The sequence below is a fragment of the Penicillium bovifimosum genome (assembly GCF_028826915.1).
Source record: "Penicillium bovifimosum strain IBT 22155 chromosome Unknown utg000006l_segment0_segment0, whole genome shotgun sequence".
NCBI lineage: Eukaryota > Fungi > Ascomycota > Eurotiomycetes > Eurotiales > Aspergillaceae > Penicillium > Penicillium bovifimosum.
Window position 1 is genome coordinate 1,086,921 of NW_026622715.1, and position 16,742 is coordinate 1,103,662.

General features: G+C 51.6%; 7 protein-coding genes across 7 annotated transcripts; 3 read left to right on the forward strand and 4 right to left on the reverse strand.

Moving 5' to 3' along the window:
- Positions 1–83: 83 nt before the first annotated feature.
- N7515_008048 (putative ribosomal assembly complex component Ipi3) lies at positions 84–1,858 on the reverse strand (the record flags this gene model as incomplete). The annotated part of the gene is made up of 2 exons (XM_056668792.1): positions 84–1,454; positions 1,514–1,858. The coding sequence occupies 2 exons, from the start codon at positions 1,856–1,858 to the stop codon at positions 84–86; spliced, it is 1,716 nt and encodes a 571-aa protein (XP_056518622.1).
- Positions 1,859–3,111: 1,253 nt separating this feature from the next.
- On the forward strand, positions 3,112–5,291 carry N7515_008049 (uncharacterized protein; the record flags this gene model as incomplete). Its single annotated transcript, XM_056668793.1, has 2 exons — positions 3,112–4,248; positions 4,302–5,291. The coding sequence occupies 2 exons, from the start codon at positions 3,112–3,114 to the stop codon at positions 5,289–5,291; spliced, it is 2,127 nt and encodes a 708-aa protein (XP_056518623.1).
- Positions 5,292–5,858: 567 nt separating this feature from the next.
- On the forward strand, positions 5,859–7,105 carry N7515_008050 (lipoate synthase; the record flags this gene model as incomplete). Its single annotated transcript, XM_056668794.1, has 2 exons — positions 5,859–6,122; positions 6,176–7,105. 2 exons carry the CDS (start codon positions 5,859–5,861, stop codon positions 7,103–7,105), a joined length of 1,194 nt encoding a protein of 397 aa, XP_056518624.1.
- Positions 7,106–7,752: 647 nt separating this feature from the next.
- On the reverse strand, positions 7,753–9,274 carry N7515_008051 (phosphoserine phosphatase SerB; the record flags this gene model as incomplete). The annotated part of the gene is made up of 3 exons (XM_056668795.1): positions 7,753–8,076; positions 8,133–8,390; positions 8,453–9,274. The coding sequence occupies 3 exons, from the start codon at positions 9,272–9,274 to the stop codon at positions 7,753–7,755; spliced, it is 1,404 nt and encodes a 467-aa protein (XP_056518625.1).
- Positions 9,275–9,867: 593 nt separating this feature from the next.
- On the forward strand, positions 9,868–11,148 carry N7515_008052 (putative aminotransferase; the record flags this gene model as incomplete). Its single annotated transcript, XM_056668796.1, has 1 exon — positions 9,868–11,148. The coding sequence occupies one exon, from the start codon at positions 9,868–9,870 to the stop codon at positions 11,146–11,148; it is 1,281 nt and encodes a 426-aa protein (XP_056518626.1).
- Positions 11,149–11,533: 385 nt separating this feature from the next.
- N7515_008053 (uncharacterized protein) lies at positions 11,534–13,141 on the reverse strand (the record flags this gene model as incomplete). The annotated part of the gene is made up of 2 exons (XM_056668797.1): positions 11,534–12,973; positions 13,043–13,141. The coding sequence occupies 2 exons, from the start codon at positions 13,139–13,141 to the stop codon at positions 11,534–11,536; spliced, it is 1,539 nt and encodes a 512-aa protein (XP_056518627.1).
- A 1,080-nt stretch (positions 13,142–14,221) lies between these two features.
- met16 (phosphoadenylyl-sulfate reductase (thioredoxin)) lies at positions 14,222–15,213 on the reverse strand (the record flags this gene model as incomplete). The annotated part of the gene is made up of 2 exons (XM_056668798.1): positions 14,222–14,967; positions 15,027–15,213. 2 exons carry the CDS (start codon positions 15,211–15,213, stop codon positions 14,222–14,224), a joined length of 933 nt encoding a protein of 310 aa, XP_056518628.1.
- Positions 15,214–16,742: the final 1,529 nt, after the last annotated feature.

A 16,742-nucleotide genomic window follows, 5' to 3' on the forward strand; every position in this document is an offset into this window, starting at 1 on the left:
AAAAAATGATGTAGATATAGTTCGAAGTATTCCCAAACCCTGCGCCGATCCATTGACAATGACAAAAATCCAAGGCTTCTGTTTTATTCGTCGCTCTGATCATCTGAATCGCTAGTCACAGCGTCATCAATGTCCATTTTTTGAATGACTGCATCCCCACTGCGGCCGCTTTTCTCTGCGGCCAGCCAAGCTTCCCGTTTCTTTGCCTCGTGCTCTTGCTTCCTTGCTTGCCGCAGCACTTTCTTTTGCTGTGCGGCCTCCTGCTTCTCATGGAGCTCATTGATGTAATCCTGTAGATTGGCGAGATCTGAGCGCAATTTGACAACCTCGTCATCTGCAGTATGGCGAGCTGTCTCATTGACTGCCACCTTCTTCTTTAGCACGGCTACTTCATTTTCTAAATCAGTGACCTGGGAATCAGAGGCAGCTGCACCCGCAGAGTTGACCGTGGTGGGCGTCGTGCTTGGGGCGACATGAGTAACTTCAGCGCCGCCTGGTTGGCGGAAGGCCGCCAACTCAGCAAGTCCTTCCTCAAGCATAGACTTGGGGAATGAGGAATGAGTAAGCGCTTGGGAGAACAGGGTTGGTTGGCGAAGTTTAGGGGCGGATGGGGTGATGATCTGAGTGTGGAACATATACTCTGCGGGGACGGCGCTTGGGGCATGCGACGGGGCTGCAAGTCCACTGTCATGGCGGGGTTTCACGATAGTGTGGGCCTTTCTCTTCAAGTCGGAGGAAGGATGCGGGATGCCACCCGGAGGTAGCATGACCAGGTTCGTAATCGAGTGCGTGTAGTCGGCAACCGAGGATATGTACTTTCGCCGCGCGACATTCCATGATAGAACCTTTCCACTTGTGTGGCCCGAAAGTAACGTGGTGCCATCGTATGTAAGGGAGATGGTCTTCACTGAGCCTGACTCGGCCGAGGGAGGAAGCCACCGGTCCTCCATGGACACTTGGGCCGGTGTCGACTGTGCATAGGGATCATGGAGAGGGTGTTGCGTGGAGTTGCCCCGGTAGAAGTCAACTGATTGAACGCTGCCATCTTCGTAACCCACGTAGAAAGCCCGGTCGACAGGATCGAGAGTTACAGATGTTGCGGATAAGGGAAGGAGGAAGTGCCTCAGCACACGGCCGGTATGATAGTCCCATGCGATCGCGGTATTGTCCTTTGCGGTCGATACCACGATGTTATGGCGGCCATTGCTATGTCCGACAGCAAGCGAGGTGATAGCTGCGCGGTGGTTGGAGAAAGTTCGGATAGGGGAGTTCGAGGGTTGGCGACTCGCGCTGAAAGCGGGCTTCGAGAACGAGAGGATACCAGGCAGGGACCAGACATGTACACTAGCATCAGAGGATCCGGACAAGATGAAGTTAGATGTGGGATCGACGACGAGTGAGGTCACGGGTTGCAAGTGGGAGGCCGTCGTCGCTACTTGGCGTCCTGTGCAAGTCTTGAAGAGAGCGTCAGATACATGACATATAACCAATCATCGATAGGGATCTAACATACCTCCCAAACAATCAACCGACCACCCTCGGTACCCAAGACCAAAATATCACCATACTTGCCCCCCGCAACGGCAATGCTGCGTATCCGCTCCGGAAATGGAACAATGCCTTCTTGGTTGCCCTTTTCCCGACTGTACACGTGCACAACAGCTTTATCTGCTTGAGCTGTGAAAATATGCGAGGGGCTGACCGCCAAACAATTGGTCGAGGTTGAGCTCTTCTTGAAAGTCGATCGCAATATCGACGAAGGCTGTAATTCATGAACGCAGATCCCTACATCTCTAAGCGAGGCTGTCGGAGATTTGGCGGATGACAGCGTGGACGTCACAAATGATTCGGAAAGCATCAGGAACGGAAGAATGAGGCTATCATACGTATGGGGAGGTTGGTTTCAAGTTGGCTCATTCCGAGCTTTTTTTTTTCTTAATCAATTGATAAGAGATGTTTGCACTGTTTGACTGGATACCCGAGATGGAACCACGGGGTCAATGTGATCGATCTTACGGCTTTGGCTTTCTCGCTAATGCAACCTTCTAGAGATTTCTCCGATCTATCTTGAACAATGACACGGCAATTGTTTCAAGAGAATCTATCAACTATTTGTGCCGCGTTTTAGATTGGACCCCGCTAACAGTTCGACCTATCACTCTTAGTCAGCGCGATCTGAGACGAGTGACGACTACGGACGAGCAAGTATGAGCCATCAGCTTCCAATCTATCGATCCCAATGATTTTTGGTCTCTCATCTGAGGCTGAGGGACACCTGGATAGATGCCCAGGACGACCAATGCAAACCACTCACAAGTATTTATACAAACCCTGTACAAATCATGCTCATATGTACAATTTCACCGGTATGGATCTGATGTATGCAAGGGATGGCAAAATGTCAACAGGAAGGGGTGGATTGCTGTTGCGACGAGACACGACATCCAATGAAGCCCCACTTTCATACACCCTTTGGTAGATCCTGTTGCCCTGCTCAAGGGTCTGATTCGCCACGGCTCTCCTTCTTCCATCCTGCATCCCAATTGTCTCATTCCCTGTGTCCACTCGGAACCTGACTATGACGAGATAAGCCGGCGGATGAGGGTCTCTCCACGTTTACAGGCTCCTGCAGGACGAAGGTTGAGATCTGGAGCCAATTGCCACTCCTGGTTGTCCTGGTTTCTCATCTTCTTTGGAATGCAAGGATGAGGCGACCTCATTCTCACTATAATGACCATGGCCCGTGCCTGGCACCAAATGACTCCAGCTGTTCGTGCCGGACGGTGGATCGTCTGTCCACGCCTGAAGGGGGAATGACCTGGCCGAACATTTTCGGGGTTCTTCATGGCAGGGCCTTAGTCCTGTCAAGGGATGTGCGCCTTAGCCCGATCGCCCTGCCCACCTTAAATTAGCTGGCTAGCGCCACAGCGCTGTATAAGGACATATCGAGCCCCTGCATGGACGAAGGTCCATTTGTTTTGACTTTCACTGTAAACAATCAACTTTGAATTGCAATCTCATCTGGGTCACTCTCGTGCAACACATTTTGCTTTTTCTCTTCCAACTTACAACCATCATTGCTACTCACAGCCGCGTGCACCATTGTCCAGTATGGACTCTGGTTTGGCAGAGATCCCTGCTCATGCATGCTTTCCGGCCCGGATGCGAACTCATATCAAGAACCAGGGCTCAAACTCTTCCGCAATGAGCCACGACCAGATGACAGCCGCCGAACCCATCCCATCACCCCGCCGCTGGTCGCCCACCTACATACCCCGAAGGCGTAGCAGACCAATGCCCTCACTATCATTTGTACCTTCACCAGTGATGCCGCGCATAGAGTCTCATGATTTTTCGGCCCCATTGTCTCGGAGGCCTGCAGAACGGGCGCCAGCTTGCATGTCCCCGTTTCGCTCCGTGCGAAGGATGAAAGAACCATTCCAGCTAATGCTTCCGTCATCCCCGGCATCGCTCGATGGCGGTGCTCCCAACTTTCCCGAGAAGCCCTACAGACCGTACAAAGCCCCGACAGAACATACGCTCAGAACATGGCGTTCCGATCAAAACCTGACCTGTGGCAACTTGGAGGGATTCGGCCTTTTGCCCAGTCCACCTATATCGGAGTCAAGGCCTGCAAGTACTGGGGCAGAGTTGTCTTATTTTGATTTCCAGTCAGATAAATCAGATGAATCCAAAGTTGGGAAGGATGCAGAAGATGGAAACGGTCCGGAAGACGAGCTCGAGGTTACGAAATCGGTTGATGTTGTCCCATCGACGACGTTGGAAGTCGAGGAAAAGATCAACTATAAGGCCTACCGCCCCCCGGATTGGCAGGCACCACCTCGAACAGACGTTATGAACGTCCATGAAGCGCACTCTGTCTTTGTACGTCGATGCGAGTCTGGCAACCAACAAGCACCACCAGCTACTGCTCCTAGCCCGCATAAGTCCACATCCTCGCTAGCATCGGTAAGATCGGGCTACAGTGAGACACCCCTCGTTCCTGGAAGCTCACCTAGACCCCAGCGGCCTAGGACTGAGACAGTGTCCAGTGAAACTAGTTGGGTGCCGAGCAATTTTTCCTACTGTGAAAGATGGCTCCAAGGCGTGCCGGTCGACAAAGTGAACAACCACGACCCATCCACCAAGGAATTTAACAACAGGCGCAAATTCCAAATTGTCGAAAACGATCCTCCTATGCCACAATTGGACATCATCCCTGGAGCTAAAGCTCTTGAGGAACCCGTAGTAAGTATTTTACCACCTCAACTTTACATGACGTGAATCTGACTCCCTTCTAGCGATTTGTCGTTGCCAGCAAAACCAAACCAAAACTTGTTGATATTGCACGACAATCATCCCCATCCGTCCCGTTGGTTCCCCCGCCGGCCCTCCTGCCGCAGACTGTCCCGACAACGCCAGACCAGCGGCAAGAGGAAGTATCCGCATTCAGCCCGGATACTCCACTTGATGTGTCTGACAGTGGTTATGGGACTCGTGATTCACGTTACTCATTCGATAGCTTCGATGACACCACAGTCAATGTCGATGATGACGACGCATTCACTGATCCGGGGTCATTGACCTCTTCGGACAGTGTAGGATCCACTGTCATTGGCGAGAGGCCTGACTCGGCGCAGGGAGAGCGCGAAATATGCCCGCAACCTGAAATACGTTCCGGCAGTGTGAGCCCTAAGGCACCATCACCACCGGTACCTCATTCACCGGGGCGGACATCCACCAAGTCCGAGAAGGAAGAAGAGAAACCACGACTATGGCACCATGACTGGACGCTGGACGATCATGAATGGACCCTAGACGAGCTAGATCACTCCGTGAAGGACTTCCCTCGCCACATGCTCCGTCTCACATCACCTGTGATAGTATTCCTCCGCAAAAATGACGAGAAGGCCCTCATCAGGCCCTTCCGCACTATATTCCCCGACGTTACAGAGAATCTCCTCGATTGTCTTTGTGCCGCCCTCCTCGCCCGAAACTACCTCCTTTCTCTTTCAACAATTCACCGAACTAGACCATCCTCTTCCTCCCGCAAGGAAGCATACGCTCTCGATGCCGTCCCAACAAAAGCATACAGCACATTAGGCATCCAGCTTCCATCCAGATCTCCTCGCAGGTCAAAAGACCGCGTCCTTGGTCCTCGCAGTGCAGAGCTCCGAAGACACCTCGAGCGAATCGTGGATAACCTCCTCTTTGCCATCTGCGGCCGATCTGATCCTACTTTGAAATCCGCCGTCGAAGTTCTTGCCCAAGTTCTCGAATCCAACGCATAGCATTCGTCACTCCTTGCATTCAAAATTTCCTTACCTTCGAGTCTTTCCTCTCTACCCGTCTCTCGTTCACTTCCAATTTCCTTTGAATCTATTCTACATCTCTTTTTGTGAACTTTCTCCTCACTGTCCCTGCTCTCTCATTTCATCTCTGGCCCTACTGCCATCTCTCGCTCTAAACGATGAGCTCTCTCCTATCCTGTCACACTGTACTTGTCTTTCTTTTGCTCCACTCTCATACCCTTGCATTGCGCGGTCCTTGGTTGGTTTGGCGCGTTGGGGATCAAGCATGTATAATTAGTGTTTCAGTAGCATAACAACCATAATAATAATGGAATCATCCACCAGACTTTACCTCCGATCCATCCAGTAAATCCTCATAAATCTCAAATCCAACTCCACAACATTCTTGCTTTGCCTTGATCGGACGAATGAGCCGTGGTCGCACTTTCCCGCCCGATCTGATGGCGACTTTCTGCTGAGTCATACTTTTCCGCGGGATTGGCCCGATAACGTTACAACTCCAGTTCAGCATTCTTCCTACATTTTCACAGAGCATTTACGCACATCATGGCAGCTTCAACGAACAGCCTACGACGCCTGACGTCTTTTAGAACCACCCTATTACCATCTGTCACACCAATTACCCCCATCGGCTGCCGAAGCTATGCTACGACGGAATCTTCATCTGCTATCGCACCAGGAACCACACGGCGGAAAGCAACAACGTTCCAGGATAAGCTGAATGCCGGACCCTCATTCTCAGACTTTGTCTCCGGAGACAAAGACGAAATCCTCGACCCCTCGGAAGCCTACGCCCTAAAGACCGCGCTCGTCGGCCCCGCCGGCCGCAAAAGGAAATGACTCGTCTTCCCGAATGGCTCAAGACCCCGATCCCAGACTCCAAGAACTACCAGCGCCTAAAGAAAGATCTCAGAGGATTGAACCTACACACCGTTTGTGAGGAGGCCCGATGCCCCAACATTTCCGACTGCTGGGGTGGCAGCGACAAGTCCTCCGCCACAGCGACAATCATGCTGATGGGTGATACCTGCACGCGCGGATGCCGCTTCTGCAGTGTCAAGACCTCCCGCGCTCCGCCACCGCTCGACCCCCACGAACCCGAGAACACCGCCGAGGCCATTTCCCGCTGGAGCTTGGGTTACGTGGTGCTGACGAGTGTGGACCGTGACGATCTGGCGGACGGCGGCGCACGCCATTTCGCTGAGACAGTCATCAAAATCAAGCAGAAGAAGCCGAGTATGCTCGTCGAGTGTTTGACGGGTGACTACCGCGGTGATTTGGAGATGGCGGCGTTGGTCGCACGGTCTGGTTTGGACGTTTATGCGCACAATGTTGAGACCGTTGAGGAGCTTACGCCTTATGTTCGTGATCGTCGCGCTACTTTCCAGCAGTCGATTAGCGTGCTTGATGCTGCTAAGAAGGCTGTTCCCGAGCTTATCACTAAGACTTCGCTCATGCTTGGTCTCGGCGAGACGGATGAACAGCTCTGGGATGCCCTGCGCCAGCTCCGCGCTGTCAACGTTGATGTCGTTACTTTTGGTCAGTACATGCGTCCGACGAAGCGCCACATGGCTGTCCATGAGTATGTGACGCCTGATCGCTTCGAGTTGTGGCGGCAGCGTGCCCTTGACATGGGTTTCTTGTACTGTGCTTCGGGTCCCTTGGTGCGTAGCAGTTACAAGGCTGGCGAGGCGTTCATCGAGAATGTCCTGAAGAAGCGTCGTTCTGGTTCAGGCACTGCTGAGGGCACTGTCAAGCAGAGCACTGCTGCAGTTGGCGAGGCTATACAGTGATGTGCCCGCTTTGTAACAAAGAGTTCGACTAACCACCTGTCCACCTACGTCTTGTCGATTTACCATGTCGTGCGCGTGTCATTCAACCACTTGGCGCTGTCATTCTTGCATTTTCCGTCTGGGTTGCCGGCGCTGGCGTTTTTCATATAAAGGCTTTTTGCTGGATTTTGTCATTTCAACATCTCGAAACAGGGATTCTGCTTTGTACTGCCATGGAGGAAGTCATCCATGCCCATTCCTCTTTGTATCTAATTTCAAGCTGCGCTAGAAATCAATTCAGTGCTATCTTCCACATATCAACATTTACATCATAAGATCCTCCATCAGATATCATAGTCCGACCTTCAAAGCGCGAAGAACCCGCCGCACATGTAAAAGGCCCACGCTCCGCACTACGTGCCAGTGCAGCTACCCAAACCGATCTTAGCACCAGCTCCCCTCCTCCGTAAGGACCGACATGGCTCCGCAACTCAGCAACACACAAAATCATCAAGACGAGCCCTGAAAGCCAGCCGCAAAAGCCATTCCGATACTCGACTTGATTCTGGGGGGTATATAGTATCCGAGAAATTGGATCATGGACAGCATCAGCAAACAGCAAGTCTATTGCTCTACTGGAAACGGGCGTCAACCTAGCTATGCCGAAATCATTTAGTCTCGGAGGTCAACTCCGCGATGTCCTCATTATCCAAACCGAGCAGGTATAGGACGTCGACAAGACTTTCGCCGTTGATGCGGGTAGGAGCCTCGAGCTGGACCTTGGACTTGGCACGCCAGGCGACGCCGAGGCCAGCGGCGTGAAGCATGAGGAGATCATTGGCGCCATCGCCGACGGCCATGGTTTGCGAGAGGGGGATGCCGTGTTCGGCGGCGATGGATTGGAGGAGAGTGCGCTTTTGCGCGGCGTCGACGATGGGGTGGGATGGTACCAGCTTTCCGGTTAGGGTCTGGGTGGCCTCGTCGATTTCGAGCTGTATTAATTGGTTAGTACTAGATCCGGTGGTCCGAGGGATATAGTAGGGCTTACGTGGTTGGCAACGGCGATGTCGATGCCGAGCTGCTCGGCCAGCCACTCGGCGAGGGGCTGGAAACCGCCGCTCAGTACGGCGATCTTGTAGCCCAGGGTCTTCAATGCGCGGCAGAGCTCGCGGGCGCCCTTCGCGATTTTCAGGACGGACTTGAGCTTCTCGAAGACGTCGGCTGGGACGCCGTTGAGGAGACTAACGCGCTCTTTTAGTGATGCGGTGAAGTCTAGGTCGCCGTTCATGGCGCGTTCGGTGATTTCCTGCGTTTTTGCGTTAGTCTGCTGGCATCGAGAATCGAAATTCTTGGCGAGGGGGAACATACGGAAACCTGCTTCTCAACACCAATGAACTTGGCGATTTCGTCAATACACTCATTGTCAATCAAGGTGCTGTCCATGTCGAACACAGCCAAACGCTTGTGTCTGCGGAAAACGCTTTCCTTTTGGAGAACGACCTCGACATTCCACTCGCGCTCAAAGCGCCAGATGCTCTCGTGTTTGCGCAGATCCGGGAAGGAGAGATACTCCGGGTTTGGCGGGGGCGAAAATGTGACCTCCACGACGCGGGGTTGTTCGTCTCGATCGAGACAACGGTGCGAAGTGTTCATGCGCTGGTAGGGCGTGGGAAGAGTTTCCAAGATTTGAAGGAAGTTGGTAAGGCACATTTGGGAGACATACGGGCCGTAAAGGTGGTCGAGTGGCTCCGGTCCCGGAGCAGGTGGCTCGCGCGGGAACTTGTCCATGTCTTCTGTCGGGGCAGAGCCCTTGGGCACAGTGGGAGCTGGTAGCTTATCACCTGGAGAGTGTTGAGGGCCAGAGTCAGGGTGGAAGTGGGGGTGGACGGGGTTGTTGGATTTGTAGTAGATGGTCGCGACGATTTGCGACGTGCCGCTAGGAAGAGGATTTGCGTGATGGTTGAAGATGCTATGAATGATGCCACTATCAGTGACCCTTTCGGGGTCTGGCTTGATTGGGTTTGCGCTTAGCACCAGGTTTTCGTCCACTTGGCTTGCTAGAACCTCGCCGATGGTTTGATTCATTGGGGTGATCGGCGCCATGGGTTTGTACTGCTGGTGGTCTTGCAGGAATGAGCTGCTGCGCATTTGACCGAGGGACGGCCTCGTGGGACGGGTTGGGTCAGTCATGTTTGGCATGTATGTACTATGCTGTGTAGATGGTGCCAGGTACAGTACAGTACAAAGTCCCGCACTTCCTCTCAAAAACGACCCTCCGCCGATCGGCACGTGGACCCGGCCCAGTGGGAAGCACGTGATATATAGCACGTGACCTTATCGGGGTTCCCGAATCGCGAGTCACCGGCTTTGTAATGCTGGGCCCGTTCATCACCCATCATGACATCAATGAATCAATGAAAAGCAGCTACATAGATGGATTCTTCGATTGATCCTATTCCCATCATACACGGATTACGATGCGGCACGTTGCCAGTGTTATGCGCTTGATACTGATATCCTCTTCGGCCTCATTTGGTGCCCGAACCAAACATAATGAAATCATACTCGGATACTCCACACAATGATACCCACTGAGATTGGCCCGATTTACCCTTTGCGGTACGCGGTTTTGCGGCTTATTTCGTCCGTGTTTTGCGCTGGTCCTATAAAAATAGCTTGCTTTGCTATCAGTCTTATAAATCATTCTCCCACCTCATTCCAACCTTCGCCTACTCGAGACCCGTCTGTGAAAACCCTCATCATTATCAAAGACTACCTCCACCATGGCTCTCTCCCAGCGGGCACAAACTCTGGCCGATGCGGGCCGCAATAACCCATTTTGGAACGTCATGAAGGATATCTGGTCCCCGGCCAACCCCAATGGATACGTCAACGTGGGCATAGCCGAAAACTCGATGATGCATGACGAGCTACTGAAGTACATCAACGAAAGACACGAACTGCCGGTCAAGTACCTCACATACAATGACGGTGGATCCGGTTCCTCCAGATTGAAGGCGGCTATCTCCGGCTTCTTGAACCGCCACATGAAGCCAGTCACACCTCTGGAGCCTGGTCATGTCACAGCAACGAACGGGGTCTCCCCTGCTATCGAGCATGTTGTATGGTCATTCGCCGATGCAGGTGAAGGAATTCTCCTCGGAAGACCGTACTATGGCGCTTTCATACCAGATATCTCACTGCGTCTAGGAGGCTCCGTCGTCCCTGTCAGCTTTGGAGATCTTGATCCGCTCAGCGCCGAGGGCGTGGATAAGTACGAAGAAGCTCTGCTCGAGTTCCAACAGAGGACGGGCAAGAAAGTTAGAGCCTTGATGCTTGCGCATCCGCACAATCCCCTCGGACGCTGCTATCCCAGGGAAGTGCTCATCAAACTCATGGAGTTCTGCCAGAAGTATCAAGTTCATTTCATCAGCGATGAAATCTATGCTCTTTCTACCTTTGAGAATACTGTTGACGAGCCACCGCACGTCAAATTTGAATCAGCCCTGTCGATCGACACAACCGGCATTATCGACCCTCGTCTGGTCCATGTCCTGTGGGGCATGAGTAAAGACTTTGGTGCAAATGGAATACGACTCGGAGCCATCATCTCACAGGCTAATCCTGATGTCCATACGGCGTTGACTATGCCATCCCTGTATACCTATGTTTCTGCACATACCGATTATCTGGCATCTATCATTCTTGAAGACTTCGCCTATACGGACTGGTACCTTCACGAAAATCAAAAGAAGCTATCCGAGTCATACGCACATACGACGAAATACCTGAAAGACCACGGAATTGAATATGGCACTGGATGCAATGCTGCATTCTTTGTTTGGATGAATCTTGGCAAGAAGTACCGAGAACTTCACCCAGAAGATGAGTGTGAGGATATTGGAGACAGAGTCATGCAACGCCTCCTACAGAAGAAGGTGTTCTTGGTCAGTGATTCTTTGGCCGGATCGGAGAAGAGCGGATGGTTCCGAATGGTCTTCACGCAGGGGCAGCAACATGTGGATCTGGCATTAGAAAGGATCCTCGCAGCCATGGACGAGTAGGGCTGTGTATTTTCGAAGTTACGTACCAGATAGCATGCACTTACTAAACCCGAAGCGTTCAAATATCGACTTTAAAGATGATCAGCATCAACCTCATGTCCAATAAGAATCTTGTCTTCGACCAGTCCCTGCAAGATGTCTAACCTGGCCAGCTTGCAGAGTTCACACGTGTCCTTGTAGAGCTACCTAGATCAACGTATGAACATCTAGTGTGGCAGATATAGGTAGGTATGCAGTATATTCATCCCCTAGGTTGTGGTATGAAGTATTTGGTCGTCTGTTGGTCGTCTCTTAGTCGTTTCTTACCTAGAGTCGGCCCCTAGGGCCAGGTTCCATTTGGGGATCGCTTAGTCGTTGACAATGGACCCTTACACAGATGTTCAAATCAGTCTTCATTGGAGTCATAATATTCCGAACGATAGGAATCTGGATCAGAACGATAGGAATCTGCATCATCTCTCCGCTGTAACCATTTGGCATATGGATATTCAAAGCCAGGCTCCAACGCATCCCTCACCACACCAACTGGACGGTCGACGCACTGGCGGGACCGGTAACCACAGTCCATAATAGGATTTGCTCCTTCACCGTAGATGAAATCCTCTACCTCCTTTTCAATCCATACACCGAGTCCCCTATCACAGCTCACGGGCCCGATTGGCACGCCGATGGTAATTTTGGGTCTTGATCCCGCATCCCGGTCTCCCCACAGGGTGCCCTCCGATACCATTCGTTTGATTTCTTCCAGCAGTCCATACAAGTTCTCATCGTCATTGATAAAGTGCAGCGTACTAAGTTCAATGGAGCGAATGGATTTTGGTAGCGTCTTGAGCAAAGAGACACAATTATCCCGTGAAATAACAAAGCCGGAGATTCCGAAATGGCGCAGTTTTGGCCATTGTTCCACAGGCACAAGGTCCTGTAATGGGATCGCTGAATATCCGCCGCGTCTGTAGAGAGCCGTATCAATTGTTGCATCTAGCCTGAACTCTTCCAGTTCTTTTGCTTCACCAAGTGCCTGGCGCAGCCGCCCATTAAGCAGATGCCGCCAGCATGCTCCGTAGTCTTCCTCGAGATCATCTGTGACAAGCAAGGTCATATCCAGACGGCGGAAGCCCGGCTTCTTAAGCACGGCAGCGAAATGGTCGTACTCTTCGCGGGGTTCGTCGAAGATGGTGCAGTTGATCCCCGTGGCGATAGAGTTAGAAGTCATCACCAGCTCGAAAACAGAGTTTGGTTCGTTGGCGAGGACGCGCATTGCCGTGCGGAACCCGCGGTACCGATCTTTAAGTTCTGGGTACTGATTCCATGAATATGATTTAGCGGTTTGCTCATAGCCGCCTCTACAGTACAGCCAACCACGAGGAACAGGGTAATTGAACCCGTCCGGAAAAGCACGAATCATAGGGGTTTGGTAAAGCGGGTTGTTGAGGCCGCCGTGGGCTGCAGGTGTGATGGTAACTCTCTTTAGAGCAGGAAACTGCTTAACTCCGAACGCGAACGCTTCCAAATCACTCCGACCGGCAAGAACGCGCTTCTGTTGACGCAGCAACCGCCGATAATGTTTGAAGCTCTTCTCCAGTGAAAACTGAGCGAAAACCAGCTCTCGGCGCGCGATAAGGTCGGGCCTGTCCTCATCACGAAGTTCCCGCCTCTCTAGATAGAGATAGTTATCCCGAGAAGCGTGTTTGAACCATTTGGGACACAAGTCCCGCTCCTCTTCCTCATGGCGCTCGTTAATCCACTCTCTGGATTGAGGGCGGCATGCCGCAACCCATTCTCTGTCATCATCGGGTTTATCCTCGTCCGACAGCAATTCATGTCCCTCATAACGTTCATGTAGTCATTCTGGACCCCGATACAAGCGCGTCTCATCCCAGATAATCTCGTTGACCTGATGGCGGAACTTGTCGTGTGATGCGATCTTGCGGAAAACCTCTATGTTGAGGGGGTTGGCGGATAAGAAAACACGATTGAGTCGAAGAGACTGCATTGTTGAATTGCTTACATGCCAGACGCAAAGATTTTATGTCGGCATTGGATAGATATGACTCAATGCAGCCCCAGAGCTCCAGGGGAAGCACAGGGGGACTGGTATAAACCATAATGTGGACCTGAAAAGGTTGCAGAGTGTTAGCGAAGCACCCATACCGTAATTCGTAAGACGGCAAGAGGGAAGCGAGGGGCTCTGATCACGTGATCCATACACAGCCCAGGTAAGTACTACTAGCTAGGAGGGAGGAGCGAGCACGGAAGAAAAATATTACTAGGTGTGGAGAAGGAATTACCTAGTCTGCACAGGTCTTCAGCTTCTTCTTTCCAGGCTTTCTTCTCCCCTTCTCCAGTTCTGTAGTACGCAGCACAACAAAACTCATCTCTTCTGTTCTTTTCGCCTTCTGGCTTGTAACAAATCTACTCTTATTTGCATTTTGCCCCAGCTTGTTCGAGATTTGAGGGAAATGGACTTTGCATAAACTTGAAAGGCGCACCGTGTACCCCTTTCTAAGGGATGCCATACAAAAAGTAGGCACCTTGTTTATGTTAGCTGATATGACGGGTTTGTCACTTGCTGTCTGCTTCATTGTTTGCTTTGAAGGGTTGTTTGCTATGTATTACACAATATGTTGTTGCTACCTAGACCGAATGCATGGAGTGTAGTAGCTGTTCAAGTGGCCGTCTGCCCGTCTCCTGCTTTCTCTCCGTGACGTGCATGGGAGGGAACTAGGGCTGGACTCTCACGTGATGCTGCCCACTAAACACAACCAAAGGTCGAAAAGGATTTGGAGATCAAGATCATGAATTCTAATGTATAGAAGTGAGATCTAGAAAATAAATAATGTAAAATAATAATGCTATTTTCATTTGTCATCTAAGTTGTCATTATCATAGCTTGGTAGACCCAGTGTGGGTGTAAGAGATCTGAAACAACTCCTGAAGCAAGGAAGTTGGTGAATGCGAAAGGCACTGATGGTACCGTATTTTGAGGAAAAACGACTCGCTTGGAAGAAACAGCAAAAAGGTATCATGTAAAAGAACGCCGAAGATATGCAGGTGAAAGGAGGCAAGAAAGAAATTACACAATAGGTGCAGCCTGGTTGTTCAATCCCTGTGAAAGGGATTCCTCCTGACGCTTGCGCTCCATTTCCATGAGGTACTGGGCGTACTTCGAGCGAGGGTTGTGGATACCACACTCGGTCTTTTGTTGTCCCTTCCAGCGGCCAGAGCGCTCGTCCTCGTTGTCAGCAACGGGCTGGGTGGAGTGCCAATCGCCAATGCTCTTGTAGCCACGGTCGAGAAGCTCGTTGTAGGGGACATCGTTCTCCTTGACGTACTGCTTGACCTGATCAAAGGACCAGTTGGCCATGGGGTTGATCTTGATAAGGCCGGCCTCGTCGACTTCGATGATGTCGAGGTCGCCACGCTTGCCGCCCTGGCTGCGGCGGCGGCCGGTGAGAACAGCGTGGACGTTCATCTCGCGATAGGCACGCTGAGCAGGCTCAACCTTGGCGACCCAGTCGTAAAGCTGGTCATCGACCTCCCAGAGCTTGGCGCCATACTTGGCTTCGAATTCGGCGGTGGTATCGACACCAGCGGGCTTGTAGATGTGCACGTTGTTGTTGGGGTACTTGCGACGTACACGGTCGACGAGGGCCATTGTCTCATCGAAGTGGTAGAGAGTGTCGAGGAAGATGAGGTCAACCATCTGAGGGCGAGGCACTTCCAATTTTGACAACATGTCCAATGTGACGAGACCTGTGAGACCGAATGCAGTGGTCTGGAAAAGGTGAGGAAGAGAAGTGATGCACCATTTCAGGATGTCTGGAAGGAGAGTCAGTTCATGGCCCGTCTGGGTTAGAGTCGTGGACATCACTACGAACCTTGGGGCTCAAGGAACTGCAACTGGCGGTTCAGGAACTGCAGATGGGGTCTCGTGAAGACAATCTCGGGGACATAGTCCTCGCTGCCAGAACCAGAGGCGGCACTGACATAGCCAGACTCGGTCATGGCATCGTGGTTGTCAATGCTCTCCATCTCGGAGTGATAGTTGGGCATTTTGGCGGGCATGATGTTATGCAATGGAGATGATTACAGAGACGAGTGAAGATGAGATATGATCAAAAGATGTCAAATTGGCTGTGGGGAGTGTAGATGGTATGAAGACGAAACCACAATTGACAGGAAGTATTATGAGGATGAGAACAGCGGGGGCAAGCGCAACATCATCCGGAGCTTCGTCCCTGCCATCATCTCTCATATACCAATATCACGGTACTAGTTCGAGATTGCAAATCGCAAGTAACCGCCTAACCAAAACGGATGGTGGATGTACTGTTTGTATGGGGACCCCGTACAAAGGGTACTTGAGAAAAAAAATGGTGCAATCGATCACGCCATCGTTGCTGTATGTATGGGACCCACATACAACCCTATTTGGGCTTAGCGTGGATTTGCAATGTGGCACTGGATCAACCAGATTATCCGACTTGATGCCTTCTCCGTAGATTCCAATCCTGCTCGCAGCTCAAGTGCCCAGGTGAGGGAATGTTATGGAATCATCATGATGATTGTCCCCTGGGGTCTTTGGGGAAAGCTCGTTGCACATCCCGGGTACAGTATTGGTAATTGGCGCTGACCAACCCAGTTGATGATCTTTCCGACCGTGATCTTGGAATCTTTGTTAGCAGGTTTTATGCGCAATTGATCATTGATGTCTGGGTATACCTGATCCGAGACAGAGGCTGATCAATATTGTTATACGCAATCTGTACACTTCCACGGTTGAAATACTGTGTACCCCAGCATGTTCGTGACAGTCATGGTGAGCTCGAGTGAGGGGTGCCCCATCTCTTCCAGAGGCTGTTCCAGCGCCACTGTTCTATTCTGCCAGGCGGTCAGTCATGTGACTGGTACTTGTCTTGCGACGTGGTTTTGCCGGAGAGCCGGGTAAGGGTAAGCGCCAGGGATTGAGTCTCCAGTTTGACACGAACCCTCTTGACGTGGACTTTGAAAGAGAGCTTCCGGTCGAGTCAAACCCCGAGAAATCGAGCTAACTCAACGAATCAACAGGGGCCAGGGTAGCCCTGCTCTCGTCGAGGATGCGGACTCCTCCATTCGGGCAAGACGCGTCCTGGTGAAATGGATCAGCTCGCTTTTCTCTGGCTCAAATCTCATACCTATGAGAAAGGCGAGCTGATCCTCTTCACCAGGACGCGCCTTCCCGATAGAAGCACTGCCCTGTTTGTCCCGAACCAGCCGACAATAAAGGCTAAGAATCATATTACCTTACTAGGTCGAGATAAATATCAATATTCCAACACCTACAATGGCCCAGATATACCTATGCGTAGCATGGCCCGGGTATTCCATGAATATTCATATCCGGGCATTGAGCGGGTGTGACCTAGCTAGGTACCTCAGAGGTTATGATTTCAGGGACATGATAAAGGGCCAATTAGTTATGAATCAATCGATAACTAGCAATGACCTCTAAGCTAGTTCACATGACCAGGTTCGAGGCGCCCGACCTTTGAACGAGGGCGGCTCACCTGTAACCTGCATCACCAATGTGAACACAGGTCACATCACCAATTGAC